The 22,647-nt window shown below is 38.5% G+C and overlaps 2 protein-coding genes across 6 annotated transcripts in view; both read right to left on the reverse strand.

Annotated features, from left to right (window-relative positions):
• LOC129727663 (uncharacterized) overlaps positions 1–22,647 on the reverse strand; it is a 52,243-nt gene that overhangs the window by 1,794 nt on the left and 27,802 nt on the right. For 3 of the 5 annotated variants that reach the window (XM_055685833.1, XM_055685920.1, XM_055685743.1), the window contains 8 exons: positions 3,612–3,698; positions 3,176–3,555; positions 2,241–2,756; positions 2,051–2,149; positions 1,859–1,957; positions 1,231–1,698; positions 791–1,112; positions 559–731 (listed from right to left, as the gene is read on the reverse strand). In XM_055685833.1, coding sequence (XP_055541808.1) covers positions 559–731; positions 791–1,112; positions 1,231–1,698; positions 1,859–1,957; positions 2,051–2,149; positions 2,241–2,756; positions 3,176–3,555; positions 3,612–3,698 — 2,144 coding nt within the window. The remainder of the gene's footprint in view (positions 1–558; positions 732–790; positions 1,113–1,230; positions 1,699–1,858; positions 1,958–2,050; positions 2,150–2,240; positions 2,757–3,175; positions 3,556–3,611; positions 3,699–22,647) is intronic. The other 2 variants (XM_055686010.1, XM_055686093.1) reach the window with 2 other exon arrangements.
• LOC129727978 (anillin-like) lies at positions 19,256–20,858 on the reverse strand. Its single transcript, XM_055686349.1, has 2 exons — positions 20,384–20,858; positions 19,256–20,321 (listed from the first exon to the last, which is right to left on the reverse strand). The coding sequence occupies exons 1-2, from the start codon at positions 20,641–20,643 to the stop codon at positions 20,213–20,215; spliced, it is 369 nt and encodes a 122-aa protein (XP_055542324.1). The 5' UTR covers positions 20,644–20,858; the 3' UTR covers positions 19,256–20,212.

Consider the following 22,647-nt stretch of genomic DNA (forward strand, 5'->3'; position numbering starts at 1 on the left):
TCAAATCGTTCATTTGTTACCAAATGACTCAGTGTTAAGGATTTCCTAAAGTATTATACTATAGTAGTTATTCATGATTTTCGGCTAGTCGATTCAAAACATAAAACCGCCACTGTTGTAAGAAATGTTGAACAGCGGTCGCCTATACTACCGTTTAACATTCATAGAAACTGGGACAACTATACGTAGGTTTTCAATTAAATTCAATGAAATCATGTTTCACTCAAACGAATTTCCATAAAATCCAGCCAGAAATTAGTATTGTTTTAGTAACATTATCCCAAAAGTGAAGGGAAGGTGTAGGCTCTTTTTTTTATAAAAAGGATTCAACAACAGCATGATATTTTGACTTGGAGGTAACGTTTGATTTTCATTCTTTACAGAAACTAACAAGAACAAAGCAACTATAAAACGTTTTCAGAATTGAAAACTGTGTGAATATTCTTGTGATATGTGTACTTCATGTATTACCGTCATAAAATAGATTTGTTTGGGTTTGAGGCAAAATAAATTAATGAAGAAAATATAAATTACATCTAAGTCATGGGTAACACTCACCCGCTCGAGTAGTTTATTTGGCAGTTTTTGTCCCCGAAGTCGATCAAGAAGACCTTGACCAAACTTTTGTAGCCCGGAGAAAGTCCAATCCGCTGCAAGTTGAGTACCGTCTAGAACTTCCGGCTCATCACCATGCATCAGAATATTGAAGTAAGCCGGGGATGGCTCAGCACCTAAAACAATAGTTTCTTCGTTAGAAATTACATATCAATCGTTGGCGTCATCCACAAACCAGTTCGCACTGAATTGAGAGTGTATTCATTTTGTGTAAGGTAGTTGAGTATCGTAGATTTGCCACCACTCCATGGGCCCATGAATAAAATTAGCGGCTTGGAGAAAATTTCCGGATCACCAAAATGTCGGTTGCTGAGATCACGATACTTATACAAAGTTTCCAGCGGTTTAATTGCGGTGTCATAGATTTTCTTCAGATCACGCAGAATCACATCAGCGACCCTGTTTAGTGCTTTTTCTTTATCTGCTGCTTTCTCGTTGATGTTTAGCAGCTCGTAAATGTGCGAAGTATCTCTTAGGTTCGTTGGGATTTCGTACTCCTAGTGAGACACGAAGAATACATAGATATGGATATACAAGATGGGGGAATTAAGACGATTAATCAACATTATTGAAAAGAGCGTGCTTATGGAAAATATAGAGAATGATTTTCATTACCAGTAGCAAATCTTCCTCCGGAAGTGGTTCAGATTCTTCAACACTCTCCTGTTGTTCCTTTTGCTCCTCCGCTGGTACAGGTGCGGTTTCCTCTACTTGATCTTCTACTTTTTCTACAACTTCTTCAACGACTTCCTCGGCTGTGGTTTTAATTTCGGGTGTTACTTCAACTTCCTCGCTCTCGGTAGTTATGGTTCCATCGACTGATTCTGTTTCTTCTTCTGACATTATTGTGCTAACATCCTCATCGAGTGCGTTTGCAACTTCACCTAAAGGTGCGCTTTCTAATTCGTCTGCAGTTTCAATGCTTGTGTCTTCACTTAACTCTTCGCTAGCCTGCTTTTCGTTCTCTTCTTCTTGGCTTGCTACAGCTTCAACGGTTTCGACGTTCTCATTACCTAATTCGCCTTCAGATACTACCTCGGCCGATTCTTGTACATCTTCACTAGCTTCTGCTTGATCGCTTTCCTAGAATAATATTAACGGTAACATAAATTAATTTATAAATATGTCCAGTGAGAATATAGTTTGCTTTGTTTGCTGTTGATGATTTTGTTTCCTGTCCCCGCCAAAACATTCGGTGAAGAAAAAATAAATATTAGGATCCGGATTTAGGGTCGGTTTTTACCTCTTCCTCCAAATCGTCATCTGCAGCATCGTCGTTTTCGATATCCTCACTTTTCTCAGCTTCTTGACCAGCACCTTTTTCGTCATCGTCATCGACTTCCTATATAACAAATTTATGACCACTATTCTGATGTCATTTCGTGCTTTGCGCTTTTTATTATAAAGCTTTCAAAATCACATCAGAATACTGTACCTCTTCTTCACTATTTATTTCTATATTGTCATAAAGATCTCTGTCCAGCTCCCTTTCTGTCACGTCATCTTGATCGTGTTCTATATCGTTGTCATATTCCTAGAAACATCCCGCGACAAAATGAGCAGAGAACCTAATTGAGTACAGCTGCAAGTGGCCGCCACTCAACTAGGTTCTCTACAAAACCTACCTCATCTTCTCCGTTATCAGCTTCTTCGTTATTGTCAGTGTCTTCGATGCTCAGATCTTCATTTTCGTTCTCCTGTTCTGCGTCGTCAGCTTCCTCGCTAGCATTTGGTGTCTCTTGGCTATCTGAAGGCTTTTCATCATCTGGGTGTTCTACAGAATAAGCTTCCTCGTCATCATTATTCTCAATTTCATCAGTAATTTCTTCGCTGGCTGTTGGTTTTTCCAGATTTTCTTGTTTATCGTCGTCATTTATTTCCTCGTCGTTATCGAACATGTTCTCTTGGCTTTCAGCTGTTCCATCATATGTTTGATCATTCTCGTTACCATTAGCCCCATCTTCAACTTCTTGGCTGTCTGTTTCAAATTCTTCGTCTTCATCAGCATAAGCTTCCTGACTGTCTGTAGTTTCCTCATCATTTTCATCTTCAGTGTCTTCCTCGTCACCATTAGTTTCTTGACTGTCTGTTATTACTTCTTCGTTGTTATCCTCTGCACTCACAGTATCGTCATCCTCATCCTTAGTGGCAGGTATGAAGAAATTTTAATCAGCTGATTACGTTCTAGACCAACAACACAGCACAACGGTTTCACCGTCACACAATCACAATCAGTCGTGTAGGCCTTGAGCTCACATGAACGTGGTTGGTGATTGGATGATATTACACAGTTTTGGCGGGGAATTGGAAGGTACGATATGGTTGTAATATGGTTTAAAGCAAGCGAATGAGCGTTGTTGCAGTTCAGTTTGCGAGAGAGCGTAACCTGCAAAGGTAATGACTGTATACATGATTAGTTTTGTTGATGAAAATACACGTACAAATGAGGGAATAAATACTGAATGAATGGCACTGGGAAAATGATTACGCAAGGTCTTCGATAATTTGACCGAGTAGCGGCAAAACGTTTGCTTCCATACTTTGCATGTTTGCTTGTTACCTCAGCTTCTGCGTTAGCTTCTTCTTCGTTACTATCAGTTAATGCCTCGGTTTGTTCTGCATCTTCTTCGATGTTTTCTTCAGAACCATTTTCCTCATAACCTTTCTCTTCTTCTGGCTCTTCTCCATTGTCCGTTTCATCTTCAATATCCTGTTCAATTTCCTGACTAATCTCTTCAGGCTGTTCGTTGTCAAATAGTGCCTCTTGCACCTCCTCCGATGGTGTCAGCTCCTCGGGTGATGCTGGGATGTCTTCCTCAATGCTAGTCTCCTCAGCGGCAGTGTTATCTTCTTCTTCTTGACTAGTAACATCTATGGGGGATTCTGTACTACTTGGCTCGTCTATCGTTACTTCCTCTTCTTTACTACTTGGTATTTCCACTAGAAATGAAAAAAATTTAAGAGCGCGAAATAATGATTTAACTGTGGAAACTTACCGCTTTCTGTTTTTAAATCTTGCAGTGCTTTTTCTATGTATGGGCGGCACTCGTATTCAGTGGGTATTTCTGCGTTGACTCGAAAATCTGTACAGATTGCAAATTTAAGAAGTTAGGTTAGGAAATGTGATGGTCCAAAAAAAAATCGAAGTCAACAAGCTAGGGTTCGATTCAAATACACTTCTGATATTTCTGTTTTACTTCTAGTTTCCTAGTGGCATCATTAGAAGAAGTTCTTTGCTATTGCACCACTAACGTTGATGATCGCAATAGTGCAAGGTTCACTCGCCCAGCAATGTTTTCAAAAGTTAGTGATATTTTACTTCTTACTCGCTTCATGAATACTGGATGAGTTAGGTTCTTAGCCGATTTGAAAGCTTCATACTTAAGAAGCGTTGTAAGCATCAGTTGCATTTTTAGTTAATCTCTTAATCTTCTCAAAAGTGCAATGCTCTTATTTGTTTATCATGTCGAAATATATGCTTACGAGAGCCTCATTTTAATTGATTGTTTTTATAACAGTTGTTTCACACGAACCGTGTATCATTTTTTGTCTCAAAAAGGAAACTTTAAACTTATTAGCGTTAGAATAAAAAAAAAGCTCTTTTATAATAGTCCAGAAAAAAGTTCCGAAGAATTTGTTATTGAATCAAAGGAGGTTCGATATGAAAATATATACATACTAAAATGTGCCAATATTACATCAGAAACAGCGTGTTGCGCTGCTGAATCAGTTCGGTATTACTGCAGATCGAAAGGACACGTCCTAACCTAAAACATTGTCACCAGGTCATATATATGATACTATTAGAACCGTTGGCATGAACAAGGTGGGATAAAAGATTTTCGAGCAGCGTCTGGCGATTTTATTTTTGGACGCCATCATAGGTCATTTGCGCATACAGCAAACGACGGCAAGAGTCAGTGGTAGGATAGCCCGTTTCCATACTTATATGCAACGTTTGCGACGGAACGACTACTAATATTGGATGGACTGAAATAAACCGTTACATGATGGGTTTGAACTCACTCGTCGAATAACACCGGCTAAATCTATGTCAAGAGCATCTTTGCTCAAAATGCAGACTGTAGAATATGCGACAATGAGGAGCAATGAGAATGTATTCAGCCTATGGGAGTTCGGTCAACATGATCTTGTATTCAATAAAATCTCTGTGTAAGAAGTTTTAGTCACGAAAGCAGACCCTGATTCAATCCTAAGGGAGTACAACTGGGTATAGATTTGCATCCACTTTGGGAACCACTCGCTGATTGGTTGAAATTGAAAACCCCGAGTCATCAGGATTGCTGGCAGTGTTGCTGAACAACATGTTTCGTTGTTTCAATTTATGTTTTTTTCATGATGTCTCCTGTTATAATCTATAATATTTTCAAGTAAGCATTCAAAATAAAGTACAAAGCGTACAAATACGGGTGTAGTAAGAGATCCGACTTGGATCATCACTTACATCAATTACCAAAAGATCTAAAAGTGCGCAGGGAGTTAATACGGTTTTGCGTGAAGCATTAGAACAGCATACCGCTGCTCAATGTCGGAAGCAAATAGTGTAGTGAAAGCTTATTTCTACATTTGAATCCGTTCTGGATTAAGATTGGAACATAACTGTTCAGGCATATTGCTTGTGCGGAGAGTACAATTCAGATGGGTCAATGAATGAATCATATAATCATTGATGGATGACACGTTTGATTTTAAGGATATTGAAGATGCAGATTCTCCGATAACCCTCAGACCGTAGAACAATCGCCTGCAGGAGGAATTGTGCATAATGCTGATGAAAGGATTAAAAACATTCAAGTATTTTCCGAGTAAATGGCATCACTTACGAAAAATACAACATGGATCATCGAGGTGAGTGAGGAAGAAGAGTAAGAAGCCAGATGTCTCCCCTTAGATTCAATCCAAAACCCGAAACCAGATTTTCCCGAGAACAGATCCAATACAACCGAGCACTTGACAACGTCATAATAAGATAAAAGTTAATTGGCATTCTTAAACTACAAAAGCAAAACCGGTTTACCGTCAAAAGTTTTGTTCAGTACTATGGCTTGACGGTTTTTGATTTATGTCTATTTAGCTTCAACAACAAATAAAACACTATAAAATGCAAACATGACGACGTCAGAACCACAAGCATAGCGTTAAAATCTTCGCGTTGATTCAAAATTACACCCAATGATGAAGACAACACCTTAACCCTCCTTTAAGCCTGTATCAAGCCTGTATCAGACTAGCCGTTGCAGCGGTTGACCGCTACCGTTCCGTTCTTTTTCGACCAATCAGAGCACAGCGGTCGACCGTCGCTTGTTGTTGTTGCAAAAAATAGAATCTGCCCTGTTCAAAATGAAACCATCGCCAATCAATTTGTTGACCGATTTTACATAAGAAATGCTATATTTAAGGTATCCAGCCCAGCTGCTTTTAATTAGTAGGAATTTGGGTTTCTTTTTTGCCAGTGTGCGTTGGTCGAATTTTGACATCGCCATTCAGCGTTGCCGGTGCTATCAATGTTTTGACTGGCTGTCTTGTGTGCCAAAGAGAGAAGCACGCATTTTTATTTGATAAGTCTCTAAATGTGAATTTTTGTAGGTGTAAAGAGGCACGTTTGCTTTCGCCATGACAATGACAGCAGTCGCCAACCGTTGGGAACAGTTGGCGGCAAAAGTAGAAATGATTTTATTTTTTGCAACAACAACAAGCGACGGTCGACCGCTGTGCTCTGATTGGTCGAAAAAGAACGGAACGGTAGCGGTCAATCGCTGCAACGGCTAGTCTGATACAGGCTTTACTCACCATAATGGCGGTTGCTATATTGCATGTTCGTAAAATACGAACCGCTTTGCCTTGATCAACGATGCATCCGGCATTATTCTTTCATAGGTATATCTAAACGAAACAATACAGAAGTATTTCATCAAATTGTTCTGACAAAAAATGTCGATATATCAGCAAGAAAAAAATACAAAACGAAAACAAACCACTTCTTGTAGCACGATCGATTTGACAAACATTAAACTGGTGGCACTTTGACAGTAAATTGGTGTTTGTGTTCTAGGTCTAGCTAACACACTTTTTTCTAATTCTGCGTCAATGATATTGGTTAAGCGCCAAATGTTCGACGAATGACAAATTTGTCATCCAGAGAATGATCACATTTTATTGGATCGATTGATAGATAGTTAAACCGCAGACAGACGTCCAAGCTGAGTTCCAAACTTGTGTAAAGTTTTTTGTAGTAGCAATCCGTAACCAGATAGCGCTACCAGTACCGCCAGCCTCGTACACCAGCGAAAAAAAAATGTATTGTAGCTATAAGGTCACCAGGCGGCGCTAGTGTACAAGTGATTTATAACGCAATTTACTTTGGAAATTTACACGGAAATTTCGATCAATGTTGTTCTTGCTTGGACGTCTGTCTGTGGTTAAACCATAGAATGTGACTTTCGCGGACGAGTTTGCCTCCTAATCAATGAACCTAGAATGCCTATATATAACTAGAGTGGCGCCGTATCATTTGGTTTGAAAATTTTTGAAACTGTCGGGTACGGGTCGGGTTAGGGTATAGTAAAAAAAATTCGGGTTCTGGTCGGATTGGGGTTTCACAATTTCGGGTACGGGTCGGGTTTGGGTTTCACATAAATAAAATTTTCGGGTTCGGATTTGAACGAAAAAAAAGTTTCGGGTTCGGGTCGGGCACGGGTTTCGACCGAAAAAAATCGGGTTCGTGTCGGGTATGGGTTTGAAAAACATCAAACCCTACCAACTCTATGTAATAGGTTGTTTGCTCAATTGGAATGACACTGACAGTTAATTTATATTCCAATTTTGACGGTGTTGCCACTCTATATATATTTACAGGCACTCTAAATGAACCGAAAGTTTCAAATGGTAGAGGAACCATAGTTCACCCAGGCAGCATATTTTCTTTTAATGATTTTTAACATACATTTTGAATTTGAATGATTTCACGTTAGTTATAACCAAAATATTGATGTTTTAAAAGATTATTCATAATTATTACGAGGCGACAAATGGGTCATAATACTTGCTTGGCTTCCATGTTTCGCCCTGGGCCATTTTCGCCATATGTGTCAAAAACAATTCATCTTAACCTAAGGGGACACAACTGGGTATAGATTTGCATCCACTTTGGGAACCACTCGCTGATTGGTTGAAATTGAAAACCCCCAGGCTTGCTGGCAGTGTTGCTGAACAACGTTTCGTTGTTTTGATTTATATTTTTTATGATGTCACTGGTTATAATCTAAAATATTTTCGAGTGAACATTCAAAATAAAGAACAAAGCGTACAAATACGGGTGTAGTAAGAGATCCGACTGGATCATCACTTATATCAATTACCAAAAGATCTAAAAGTGCGCAAGGAGTTAATACGGTTTTGCGTGAAGCATAAGAACAGCATACCGCTGCTCAATGTCAAAAGTAAATAGTGTAAGCACAGAGAACAGACTAACAAGCAAACGATAAAAAGTGTGTAAAACAGATTGCGCACGCAAAAATATACTCTCCAAATTACACCCTCCGTCATGCAGAGTAGAGATGGTCGGGTATGGGAAATTAGTTACCCGTACCCGACCCGTACCCGACTTATCGAGAATTTTCAAACCCGTACCCGACCCGAACCCGAAGCCAGGTTTGTTCAAAATACCCGTACCCGACCCGAACCCGAAATTTTTTTTTCCAACTACCCGTACCCGACCCGTACCCGAAAGCAAAATACCCCGAAATTGCCGGTACCCGACCCGTACCCGACCCGTCCTGGATTTTTCTTAATTTTTTTTTCTAAAAATACCTGGTTACCTCGCACATTTTATGCACTGATTGTCATATGTGATTTCTCGAGATGATGGCCGTAGTTAGGTTAGAACCGATTGTTCGTGAACGAATGTTAATGAACCCAGAGCTCCAGGCGACATATTGGTTCTCCTTGAATCCAGCGTAGCACCTGTCACTGAGAATGTCCGCTCGTCTGATGTTGAAAAATTTGACCATATTTATCACGCAGCAGAATATCTATTCATAACTGTGTACGGAGAATTTGGGTTCCATTTTTCGTGTTAGTTACCTCATATTAAAATTGATCAAGGATTTCAATTATTTATTTTGTATGTATACGTATGATTCATAAAAAATGCTGGAAATTTTTATTTTGTTTTCGAGAGATCAATAAAAGTTCAATAGAGTTTTTTTGAAAGATTTATAATAACTTTATAATGAACCAGATCGAAACAACTAGAAGATCGGGATAAATTAGCCTATGGTGGACCCCTTCACTTTATTAATTTGTGTTTGTGATGCAGACTGGCTGGACAAGATGTTTCCAGATGAAAGTTTTACGAAAATCACTCGAGTTTTCACATACAATGAATTAATTTGGTAGGTGGTCCACTATAGGAAAGAGATCCACTGTATGTTAATTTACTTTACTAGAACAACACGGAGAATGATGAGAAATGCATGTCTGGTGGAGTATAAAATAAACGATGAGTTTTATGTGCACATCGTAAAAACCTGGAATCTAAAATTCCGTATAACACAGATATTTCTGTACATGCGGCATCCCTGATCATAGTGCAAACCAAGACCTGGGAGGAAGAAACGAATACTTCACTGAAAATCGGTCGAAACAGATGAAACGGACATTTGTCGTTTTTTGATAGCGTGTAACTATCTTCCTGCTGTAACCCGAGCATGACTCGAACTAAGTTTTTAGTAACATCAGGAATACTAAATGTGCAAATTTGTCCGTAAAACACAGATTTTTCTAGTCAGCTTCTTAAGATTTTTAAGTTTATATATTAGGGTGGGGAATCGTTATATGGAAAAAACGAAACTTGATAGCAGAAAGCCAGAACCAAGTTTTTTTTTTTGCTCTATTTGGAGCCCCAAACAATCCTCAATTTATCGGAAGTCGATTGGTTTAGTCTCCGTTTGGCGCATTGCATTTCAAATTTATATGGAGATTTGTATGGAAAAACCAACGTTTTTGCATTTTCCATTCTAAAGAGCTCAAAGTGGCTCAAACCATAGGTTTCATGAATTCAAATGGTAGGTTTTTAGATGCCTAACAACTTGGCCGAAGATATCAAAGAGCTAGGGTGCCCCAAAAAAATACTGGAGCTGTTCAAAGTTGAGTATGTCGAAATTTATGTTGCAAATCATTTTTTCTGCCAACACTGCCAGTGTACCGGCGTTAGTCAGATTTCCATCAGAAGTAACCTCTGAAACACGTTGTAGATTCTACCTACGACTAGAATATTGACCTGACTTTGTTTGTTTGATCCAGCTGAGTGAATAAACTCGTTACGACATATTATTTCTGATGGGAATCCTACTGGCGCCGGTACATTGGTAATGTTGGCAGAAAACAAGATTTTCTGCATTTAAATCGACATACTCAACTTTGAACAGCTATAGCTCTTCTTAGGAACATCCTAGCTCTTCAATGTCCTCTGCAAAGTTGTTAGGCATCTAAAATACTATACTTTTACATAATGTAGTGCATTATTAGATCACTATTGAGCTCTCTAGAAAGGTAAATGCAAAGGTTTTCCCATATAAATTTTCATACAAATTTGAAATGCAATGCGCCAAGCGGAGACAAAACCAATCGACTTCCGGTAAGTTCAAGGTTGTTTGGGCCCCCAAAAAAACTTGGTTCTGGAAAATCGATCACTTTTCCCCACCCTATTAGGGTAATCGCTCCATTATTCATCTAAACAGCTTGGTGCACTTATATTCATCTTATTTGTCTCATTTTTCCAATTTATCGTCAAATTTCTACAAATTTTTGAAAGTAAATCTATTTGCTTCTCGATTTTCTCAAGTTGCTGAAAGTTTTACGTTGAAAATATGGTAAAATTTGACGATAAATTGATCAAAAAAGTGTTATGAGATGAATATAAGTACTGAGATGAATATAGGAGCGGTTACCCTATATATATTTACGCAGACTTTATTTGACACGATTTCGCAGACTTGCGCAGAGTTGCAACAATTTTACAATTTTATACCTCACTATTTTGTGAAACGAAAATCACCATTCAACCGTGATGAAGTGTATAGTTCGAAATTGTTACCAAAAGACAGTTTTTTTTATACCCGAGTAATAATTACGGAGGGGGTATTCCACATATAACACGTTTTAACCACAAAAATGCCTTAGAAAAATCGGCAAACTTTCAAAACTCGTAGCTTACCAAAGGACAGAATAATTATGTTTCAGAAAATATTATCAATTTTATTGCGTGTATGGATGTTATCATGATAAGTATTTTTCGAATAAGTCCACGGTCAAGTAAAATGTAATCATCCTTTCACAGTGATGACGTTGCCGGTGCAAGTACAAAATTGTCGCTACATAAAACAGAAGTTGGTTAAACAATTCCTCAAATTTCAAAAGAAAGCCGGCTTGCACCGTAAATCCAGAAAGCGCAAGTTTAATAATCGAAAAACGCTGGCAGGATTATTACTGAAAGTTTATGAAATTTATTATTTTACGTAAAAATAAACCAAAATATTTTGGGTAACCACACTGAATCCAAAAAATGCTTGCGTTGAATATTTTATCAAGTAAGGAGATACCTTCAAGTTATTACAATACCTGCTACTAAAAGATGCTTTTTTCTCCTGGTTCAAATTGACAACTCATTCTGATTCATTTGACTTACCCACAGCTTCGTAGCCGTTTCTCCCTCCCAGACCAAGACTATGCTAAAACACCTAGGCTTGAAAAGTTGATAATTAAATTCTCATAATGCACGGAAATCGAATTACCCGTAACCGACCCGAACCCGATCAGTTGAGAATTTTTCAAACCCGTACCCGACCCGAACCCGAAGCCTTGGTTTTTAAATTACCCGTACCCGACCCGAACCCGAAAAATATTTTTTGGCGTTACCCGAAACCCAACCCGAATCCGTCGGGTATGGGTCGGGTACGGGTATCGGGTAAAAATATCCGTACCCGACCATCTCTAATGCTGAGTGATAAGCTTAGATGTGATGTCGCTACCGTCACCGTAGAGCGAACGGCATAGCCAATTGGCCCTGACACAAGTAAAAGAGATTTTTAAGGCTGTTCGCACCTACGCGAGTTCGCATATGCAATTGTCAATTTATGTGTGAAAACAAAAGCAAAAATATTTCCCTCCTTCACTTTCGCAAGTAAAAACCAAACCAATATCAACAGAGTCGTCAGGGCCAATTCGGGTTATTCGCGTTGAAAGAGATTTTGAAGACTGTTCGCACCTACGTGAACACCCATATGTAATTGTCAAAATGTGCGTGATGACAAAAGCAAAAATATTTCCTTCCTTCTTTTTCGCATGCAAAAACCAAACAAATATCAGCAACACCGTCAACGCGAATATATTTTAACGTCACTACCAACGGGAGTGAAAAGTACATACACTGATGAAAATTCAGTCTGTTTAGCGACGGTAGCGATATCACACTTTACTTTACCATTTAGCATAACGAGGGGTATTATTCGGAGGATAATTCATGGCACACATGCAAAATTTTACACACTGTTTTCAGACCGTTTGTTCGTCGCCTGTTAGTCTGTTCTCTGTGGTGTAAGCTTATTTCTACTTTTGATTCCGTTCTGGATTAAGTTTGGACAGTGGTGGGCACCATTCCGCTAATTCGCTAATCGCTAATTAGCGACGCTAATATTCAGTTAGCGGTTTAGCGATTTCGCCAATTTTTGAGCTGGTTAGCGAAACTGTTAGTGTCGCTAAAATTTTGGCTTTCGAAACGCTAATCGCTAATTCGCTAAATTTAGTAGAAAAGCGAAAATAGAACTATTTAGAAAAACTGTGAATTGATTATGGCGCACGTATATTGCTTCGAAAGATGAACATACTACCGCAAAAGTTATTTTTGGAACGTATGTTTCATTCAAACAACGTGCAATTGTCGTAATCGTCTAAAGTTCCCCCTTAAGACACAAGTGCAAGTCAGTCTTTTTACCCTAGAATGGAGTTCCAGTTATCGTACAAACCACAGGAGCGTTTTGAAGAACAAGTTCAAGGTCTAGATTGAATTTTCACACACCAAGAACTTTTGTAAATTGCAATGCGCTTGAAATTATAACAACTATGTTTCTACTTTTTCGATTCAGATAATAAATGAATTTTTATGAAAACATTCCTAATGCAAGTTGAATAACTTTGGTTCCTCCTTGTTTTTACAAAATCAAGTATGAACAAAACTCTTCACAAAACGGTGTGTAGAGGTAGAGGATTGTAAATAGCTCTAAAAAGAAATTGTTTTCGTTTGTTTTACCAAAAAAGATCAAAGTGGTCCAAAATATACAAAACACGAGCAATTAATATAGCGATGTGACTGTTTACATGTTAATAAGTTAGCGATTGGCGAGTAGCGAAAGTTTCGCTAATGTGGGTTTAGCGTTTAGCGTTTAGCGATTATCGAGCTAAGTTTTCTGATTAGCGGCTTAGCGATTAGCTTAAATTTTCGGTTAGCGGTGCCCACCACTGAGTTTGGAACATACATGTTGAGGCATATTGCTTATGCGGAGAGTACAATTTAGATTGGTCAATGAATGAATCATAATCATTGATGGATGACACATTTGATTTTAAGGATATTGAAGATGCAGATTTTCCGATAACCCTCGGACGGTTAAACTATCGCTTGCAGGAGGAATTGTGCATAATGCTGATAAAAAGCATTAAAACATTCAAGTATTTTCCGAGTGAATGGCATCACTTACGAAAAATACAACAGGGATCATCGAGGTGGGTGTAAGAAGCCAGATGTCTCAACTTAGATTTTAATCAGACTCAATGATTATATAGAGTCGCTCGAAGAGAAAATCTATTGTATTGTGATCCTTTGTTAAATATCACTGAACCAGTTTACAGGTTTATGCTGGATTACATATATGTAGTTGAAACTTCGGAAAAACTCTTATTCTATATCACGCTCAATTACAACACTTTTCATCCACTCCTAACATTATCACTTTGTTTACTTACATTGGTCGATTGGTACCCTTGTTTGACGTTTAATTGGTTGCTTTGGTTTCAACTTTGCGCGACTCTATATTATAAACATAGACTCTGATCTTAACCTCTGAAGAACTACGGAAAAAATCTGATTTATCTGATTCAAGTAATATATTGCTTAAAAATTTTGCGTGCGATACGTCTCGACGTTAAGTGATTGGAATGGCAGTTTCGATAGTAACTAGCATAAACCACAATTTTGCAAAAAGGCGTGAAGGTTTTGAAATTTGAAAATAACAAATAAAACTATCAAGAAAACGAAAAAAGAGACGCCAACTTTCAAGAATTATTGAGGGGGGCAAAATGAAAGGTTGCCCCTCAGGAAAAATATTGGGGGGCCAAAAAGTGCCTTGCCCCCCGAAGATGGCGCCTGTGAACATAGGTAAGAAATCTTCCCAAACTCACTTGCACATTTGATTGCAGAAGGTGGAATTAGTGTTATCAGTTCAGAAGGTGATAAATAGGATGATAGTTGATGGAAAACGACAAAGTTACGCTTTGGTTAGCGAGCAAATTATATTGGGAATTCTACTGATGAAGGAGTAGTTTTAGTGTCTCGAGGTTTTTATTCAATTCGTCCTAGTTTTAGGCTGAAAGAATTCAAGGATAGTTTGCCACTATTTCTGAAACATTTTCTGAAGAGAGGAAATACAGTCGCAGCACTGCCCCTGTTTACATAGTTGACGTAACAACCAACACCATCATTGCGAGAAAAACGCGTTTTTGTTATTTTAACCCAAATCATTATATTGAGATACAATTTCAACAAATAGTCTGTCAATTTTATAAAGATTGATGTTTGAAAAGAGGCCCCATGGATTATACGAGTCAGCCCGTGGTAATTGATCCAGAAAAACCGCTACGCCAGTTTATGCGAATAAACATGTATTTTTCTCGCAGATTGTTCGCATAGCTTGGCGTAAAAACTTGACTACTTTCTACTCTGCCTCGCAGTTGATTCAGTTTTATCCATCGTGTTTCGGTCAAACATCAGCTATTGTCCATCGGCAGTGTCAATTAGACAAACACACACAAACACACACACACCCCACACACAAACACATGCCTAAAGACTTACATTTACGCTAAGGTGGGTAATAGTTACATGGAAAAATGCAAACTTGACAGCACAGAGCCAGGACAAAGTTTTTCTTTGGTTCAATTTAGGCCCCTAGACAATACTAAACCTGCCGGATATGGATTACTTGTGCCTCTGATTGGTGCATTACATATGCATGTACATAAATTTGTATGAAAGTTAGTATAGGAAAAATTTGGCGCATGTTTTTTTCTAGAGAGCTATCGATCAGTCCACTTCCGGCAGTGTCAGGATTGTTTGGGGCCCCAAATAGAACCTTAAAAACGTTCTGGCAAATCGTTTAAGTTCACCCACCGTAATATACACACACGTTTTAATTATTTCATCTGATGCAAATATCCACTAGTAGGAGGAAAGGACCGGCGACTTTACACCTTCCTGAGGCTGAGTGTTTTGTGAAAATATTAATATACAATACAATTATTCAATCCCACTTTCCCCTTTACCCCTTTCCATGGAATATTTGTCGAATTAAACGTTTTAACTTAGACAAACATACAGTAGTTAGACAGTCGAATAAAACGACTTAACATAAACAATTGCACCTTGTATGGAGTGACGCCAGTTATTGCAACCAATTGGCAGTTACGCCAAAACGTTTTTCCAATATTTCTCAAAAGTTTCAGAACAAAATGGTTTTCTTTTTGTTTGTAGTGTATGTATCTTAGGGAAAGGAAGCTGAATCAACGAAAAAGTGCAATTTGGTCATTTTGGCTCTTACGTCAACTATGTAAACAGGGGCAGAGCAGCAACGAATCAGCCTTGCTGATCGGATGCTGGATACCTCCGAATCGAAAGGTAAGTTTTTAATCTCGTTATTAAACGAGTTGCGGAAAGACTTTTTCGGTGCAGTTCCTAATGAATTTTGTCAGGTAATGTGTTATTTAAATTTCCGTGCAGAAAAACGATGCTTGGTTTTGTCAACAATTCCAGTACCAAGAACATGTCAAAAATGACAATGTTGCCAAAAAGTTGGGGTGAATAATATTCTGCAGTGCTGCAAGAACGTAAATTTCCAAACTCAACATTCATGACAGGTGAAAAAATATTATTGTATTTTGAACTTTTCAAAAAATAATAGTAAATTTAATACTCATGGAAAAAAATGATAGGGTTAAAATAGGTCTTTGAATACAAAGTACTTCAAAGAGAAAATATAAAAATAGGGGGTAAGGTCCGACGGGAAGCCACCGACAAACTGACATGAAACTAGATTCTGAAATTTGATCAAAAATCCAAAACCGTCATTTTAAAATGCAGCGTTCGCTTTTGTCAAAATTGGCTGTCAACCGACGTGACGTTTGATATGACGGAATGCTGATCAGTCATCTACAGGGATGCCAGGTCATTTTTTCAAATGTCATCACGTATCACGAAACATGTCATCACATATTATTAATATGTGAACACATCTCTACTGAAATTTTTACAGTTACCAAACATCATAGTAAACACACTAAATTGTGTTCAACTAATCCGCCGATTATTAGGCTTTCACGTCTTCATACGAGCTCAAATGTCTTCCAAATAAAGACCAGCCTTCACATCTGGCATCTCTGGTCATCTGTAGCACGGTAGAGTTGTTGCGCGAACCCAAGTATGTGTAGCGCTAGTGTTGTAACGTATTTAGATTTGAATTTTTGAGCAGAATAATCGTACATTATTGTTCAAGGATTCATGTCAGTTTGTCGGTGGAGAAGCGTCTATTGTTGAAAAATGAAAGGATATTAGTGAAAGATAAGGGGAGTCTAATTGAAAAGCAAGTAAAAATTTTTCAAGATTCCGGTTTCTGGAGAGATGGGTAAAATCGAGCAAAATGCTACTCCTAAATATTGGCACTTCGGGGACTGACACCACGAAACATCAAATTGAATAACGCCAGTTTTAAATTCAATTTACGACTGCGGAGCGGTGTAAAACTAAAAACCCTGTTTTCAAACACTTTCCTATATTAATATTTCTAGAACCGAAACTATGCTCAGCAACTGAAAATCGGTGTCCATTCCCGCTATTCTACATACAGAATTAATCACCCTCGCTACAATCGATGATGGATATTTTGGGAATGTAGTGGGTGATGTTGCATTTTCATCGATTTTTAGACTTTCGTAAAATCATTTCTAGCGAAACACTTCAGCGGAGAGTCTCAAATACGTTAGGAAAAGTTGCTGGAGTTGTTGTATTGTTAAATTGAAATTTCCCAAGAACGTCGATTGAAAGAGATAAGAGCTTCTGAAATTTTTTCATCGCGCAGAAAAAAAAACTCTCTGGTTGGAATCAATAAAATGTTTTATTAAATGTTGTTGATCAATTCAACGATTTGGTTTGTTTCAATCAAAAGGACGATTTATTTCAATACAAACACTTTTTTAAAACAAACCAACGACATAGTTTGAAACATATTCGAAACACTACATTTGTTTTAATCAAAATGGTTTGTTTGTGTCCATCGTGTTTTTCATCGAAATAATTATCAATTTTATTCTTTCTGCTAATCATTTTTAGCGTGCTCTATCTAAGCAGTTCTGTCCTGTCAACCTCCATTGATCATCTCGAAGTGAATTCCTGGCATTTCAGCGTTACAATCTGCCTAAAGCCTGTATCAGACTAACCGTTGTAGCGGTTGACCGCTACCGTTCCGTTCCTTTTCGACCAATCAGAGCACAGCGGTCGACCGTCGTTTGTTGTTGTTGTAAAAAATAGAATTATTTCTATTTTTGCCGCCAACCGTTCCTAACGGTTGGCGACTGCTGTCATTGACATGGCGAAGGCAAACGTGCCTCTTCACACCTACACAAAGTCACATATAGAGACTTATCGAATAAAAATGTGTGCTTCTCTTTTTGGCACACAAGACAGCCAGTCAAAACATTAATAGCACCGGCAACGCTGGTTGGCGATGTCAAATTTCGACCAATGGGAAGGAAAAAAAGAAGTTTTATTTTGATCGTGCGCCACGTGTTCTTATAAAAATCTGTGTATTCGTATGTTACCGCTAGTTCCAGTGTGAGTGGAAAAAAATTGACCGTTCGTGTCTCCGGAGAAATATAGTCAAACGGTCAGACTCAGCTTTTTTGCTGCTGCAATTGCGGGTTTTTGTCGTGTTCGCGTTGTGTTTGTTTGGCGATGCTGATTCACTTGCAAGTAGGAAATCCAGCGATCAAATTGGACACAAAGTCCAGTCGTCCTCTGGAAGGTATCGACGATGTTCGAGGATGAATCCGGGATTGGAGCGATTGGAGCACGGCATCGGCGCTGGTATCGGCTGCATGGTCATGTCCTTCGCTATTGGACTTATCCTGATGATGAAAAATGCAAGCCTCCGATCGGGAGCATGAATTTGCAGAAGTGCTGCGTCCAAACTGATATGCTCTCGATTGAGCAAATTATTATTACAATTTCGACGTTCAGCACCGCCGGATGATGTTGAATCGCTGGTGCTAGCAAAGCAAGGCAATACTGCTATTCAGCGGTAGGTTTTCGTGAATATATGGCTTTCACCGGATACTAATACGTCGTCCTATATTTTTGTAGGTATTTGCTGTCAGATGATTGTTGCGACGAGTGGTGTGCTAATTTTAATATAACACTTGCTCTGCTTGAAGCATGGGTACAGACCGATAGCAGAAGTACGAGTTGCTAAATACGTTCAATCTGCTTCATATCGGTTTTCTGTACAGTTGCCATTGTTAGTTGTATGATTAGTTAGTTAGTGAGTTAGTAGTAGTATTATTATTTTGTTAGTTATTTATTAAAATTATGAATTCGAACGTCCCAAGCAGATGAAGATTAGTGTTTTTTTTTTAATAGGATTTTATGTGATGAATTGATTATTTACTAATATAAATTTAGAATTTATATTGTGTGTTCTGCCATAAACGGAAACATCAACACTATTACATACATTTTATACTTTATTATATTAATAGCTGTAGTTGCTTTTAAACAAAAAATGAATTGAAATAAAACTCAAACCTAACCTTACGTTTATCTTTGACTGGCTATAATTGAGAACTGCAACGATTTTTTCGGAACTTATTCGACATATTTTGTAATGTTTACACATTAGTGAGCATATGTACAGGGGTCAAAATACGAAGGATAGGCAAGTGCCGGTAGGCATAACAAACCTGCTAATTTTTGGATGGATTTGAACATTTGTAAAGTGAATGTTTCATCAAGATCAGGAATCGGTAAAGGGCCCATCGAGGAATGGCTATTTCTCATCTGGAAATCCCCAGAGGAACCTGTTTCAGGGGACATTTACGTTTCTGCGTAAAAATATAGCGTGTGGCACCTATATCTCCAGGATTTTTCATCTGGAATCTTTCAAAAGGCATATTTTTAAATTTAGGTGTCATTGGCCACTTCCGGAACAAACTGGATGTCCCGAAGTAAGTCCTAGTGCGAGAATTTACATTTCTGCAACAAAATATAGCATGCGACACCTCTATCTTCAGGATTATCAGGCTTCTTCCAAAACACATATTTTTGAATATTGGTTGTTTTGGTCACTTTCGAAACAATCCTTGATTCTTGAACAGTATTGTGAAATTATTCTTATCATCAGGTTCTCTCAATGATGTAAGCATTATTCCCGAATGGTGAAGGTTTTTTTCAGGATGACAACGCTCCAGTTCACACGGCTGGCCTCATAAAATTTTTGTGTGTTGAATCTTCCCTCAATGCTTTTGGATAATCGACCAACCAGCATATGCGTCACAACCGTATATTTTCCCCACTGCCTGCCCTGCTTCATTTCTGAAATAGCCATTTCTCGATGAGCTTTTTATCGATTCCTGATCTTGATGAAACATTCACTTTAGAAATGTTTTTTTCATCTATGCCAATGATGCAAATAAGCATTTTTATCAGGTCATCAATTATAAAATCCATCCAAAAATTAGCAGATTTACTACCTACCAGCACTTGCCTATCCTACTTATTTTGACCCTTGTACATAGGCTTACTAATGTGTAAACATTACAAAATATGTCGAATAAGTTCCGAAAAAATCATGCAATTCTCAATTATAGTCAGTAAAGATAAATGTAAGATTAGGTTTGTGTTTTATTTCAATTCATTTTTTGTTTGCCATTTTCACTTAATTTTCACTTATCTGCGAAAGCAACTACAAACTATTAATATAATAAAATATAAAATGTATGTAATAGTGTTGATGTCTCCGTTCATGGCAGAACACACAATATAAATTCTAAATAAATATTGGTTAACATTTAATTAATCTCAAAACACCCTATTTGAAAAAAAAACACTAATCCTTATCTGCTTGGGACGTTTGAATTCATAATTTCAATAAATAACTAACTAATAATACTACTACTAACTAACTAACTAATAATAATACTGCTAACAATGGCAACTGTACAGAAAACCGATATGAAGCAGATTGATCGTATTTAGCATTTAGCAACTCGAACTTCTGCTATCGGTCTGTCCCCAGGCTTCAAGCAGAGCAAGTGTTTTATTAAGATGTGCACACCACTCGTCGCAACAATCAGCTGACAGCAAATTCCTGAAAAAATATAAAACGACATATTAGTACCCGGTGAAAGCCATATATTCACGCAAACCTACCGCTGAATAGCAGGATTGCCTTGCTTTGCTAGCACCAGCGATTCAACATCATCCGGCGATGGTGGACGTCGGAATTTTAATAATTTGTTCAATCGTAAGCATACCAATCTGGGTGCAATAGTTACTTTCTGAGCACTTCTGCAAATCAATGCTTCCGATCGGAGGCTTGTATTTTTCATCATCAATATAGGTATAATAGCGAAGGACATGATCATGCAGTCGATACCAGCGCCGATGCCGTGCTCCGATCCCGGATTCATGGTGTCCAATTTGTTCGCTGCTTAAGTGAATCAGCATCACCAAAAAAACACTACGCGAACACGACAAAAACGCCGTATGACTATATTCCTCCGGAGAGGCACGAACGGCCAAGTTTTTTTTCACTTGCACTGGAACTATTTCTAACAAACGAAACACAGATTCAATAAAAACAAGTTCCTAGCGCACGATCAAAACAAAACTTCTTTTTTTTTCTTCCCGTTCCCGTTGATCGAAATTTGACATCGCCAACCAGCGTTGCCGGTGCTATTAATGTTTTGGCTGGCTGTCGTGTGTGCCAAAAAGAGAAGCACACATTTTTATTCGATAAGTCTCTATATGTGACTTTGTGTAGGTGTGAAGAGACACGTTTGCCTTCGCCATGTCAATGACAGCAGTCGCCAACCGTTGGGAACGGTTGGCGGCAAAAATAGAAATAATTCTATTTTTTACAACTACAACAAGCGACGGTCGACCGCTGTGCTCTGATTGGTCGAAAAGGAACGGAACGGTAGCGGTCAACCGCTACAACGGTTAGTCTGATACAGGCTTAAAGCCGGCGAAGGCAAACGTGCCTCTTCACACCTACACAAATTCACATTCAGAGACTTGTCGAATAAAAATGTGTGCTTCTCTTTTTGGCACACACGACAGCCAGTCAAAACTTTGATAGCACCGGCAACGCTGGTTGGCGATGTCAAATTTCGACCAACGCACACTGGCAAAAATGAACCCAAATTCCCACTAATTAAAAGCCGCTGGACTGGATACCTTGAATATAGCATTTCTTATGTAAAATTGGTCAATAAATCGATAGGTGATATTTTCATTATGTGCAGGGCACGGAAAAGGGTCTATATTTTCAAAAATACGCAAAAATAAGGTGAAAAGAGGCGAAAAAGACCATTTTCCGTGCCCTGTTCAAAATGAAACCATCGACAATCAATTTGTTGACCAATTTTACATAAGAAATGCTATATTTGAGGTATCCAGCCCAGCGGCTTTTAATTAGTGGGAATTTGGGTTCATTTTTGCCAGTGTGCGTTGGTCGAAATTTGACATCACCAACCAGCGTTGCCGGTGCTATCAATTTTTTGACTAACTGTCTTGTGTGCCAAAAAGAGAAGCACACATTTTTATTTGACAAGTCTTTAAAAGTGAATTTGTGTAGGTGTGAAGAGGCACGTTTGCTTTCGCCATGACAATGACAGCAGTCGCCAAACGTTGAGAACGGTTGGCGGCAAAAATAAAAATGATTCTTTTTTTTTTTTTTTTATTCTCGCTTATTTTCCGTCGGTCTAGTTCCGCCACTGTTGTGGCCAATCACCGACGCCCAGGGAGGCGACTCCACACCCAGGACCCTAACTCACGACCCGTTTATTAACGGACCGGCGCCAACGGCTTTACTTCCTCATGCGATGGAAGGCGTGATCCCAGAGATTTTTCGCCTCAGAAAATCTCCCGGTGTCGGCTAGGATTGAATCTAGACCAGTTGGGTTGGTTGTGAGTGGATCACGCCACCTCCCAACCATCGACACCTATGTCGGCGGTGGGATTCAAACCCAGGCGTCGAGCGTGGTTGGCGGAGACGTTACCAACCACACTAGGCCCCCGCTCAAAAATGATTCTATTTTTTGCAACAACAACAAGCGACGGTCGACCGCTGTGTTCTGATTGGTCGAAAAAGAACGGAACGGTAGCGGTTGACCGCTGCAACGGTTAGTCTGATACAGGATTAACTGTGGTTAAATTTCGAATTAAGTCAGTTGAAATTGAATGTTGCCTTGAACGGTATTTGATTTTGTAAACACCTAAATCGATGATTTTTCGCGAATATGAGATCAATTTCAGAAATCAATATTATAACCAGGTAGAGAACTGATCATCTTTTTGACTACTGTTTTCAAGTTGAGCTTTTATTCAAATTAAGCTTTTGATCTTGCAAAATCATTATCTTTTGAAAAAATATAAAATAGTTATTTGATTGAACAAAAGGTTTGGTTTGA

The sequence above is a fragment of the Wyeomyia smithii genome, chromosome 1, assembly GCF_029784165.1.
Source record: "Wyeomyia smithii strain HCP4-BCI-WySm-NY-G18 chromosome 1, ASM2978416v1, whole genome shotgun sequence".
In the NCBI taxonomy this organism is placed as follows: Eukaryota; Metazoa; Arthropoda; class Insecta; order Diptera; family Culicidae; genus Wyeomyia; species Wyeomyia smithii.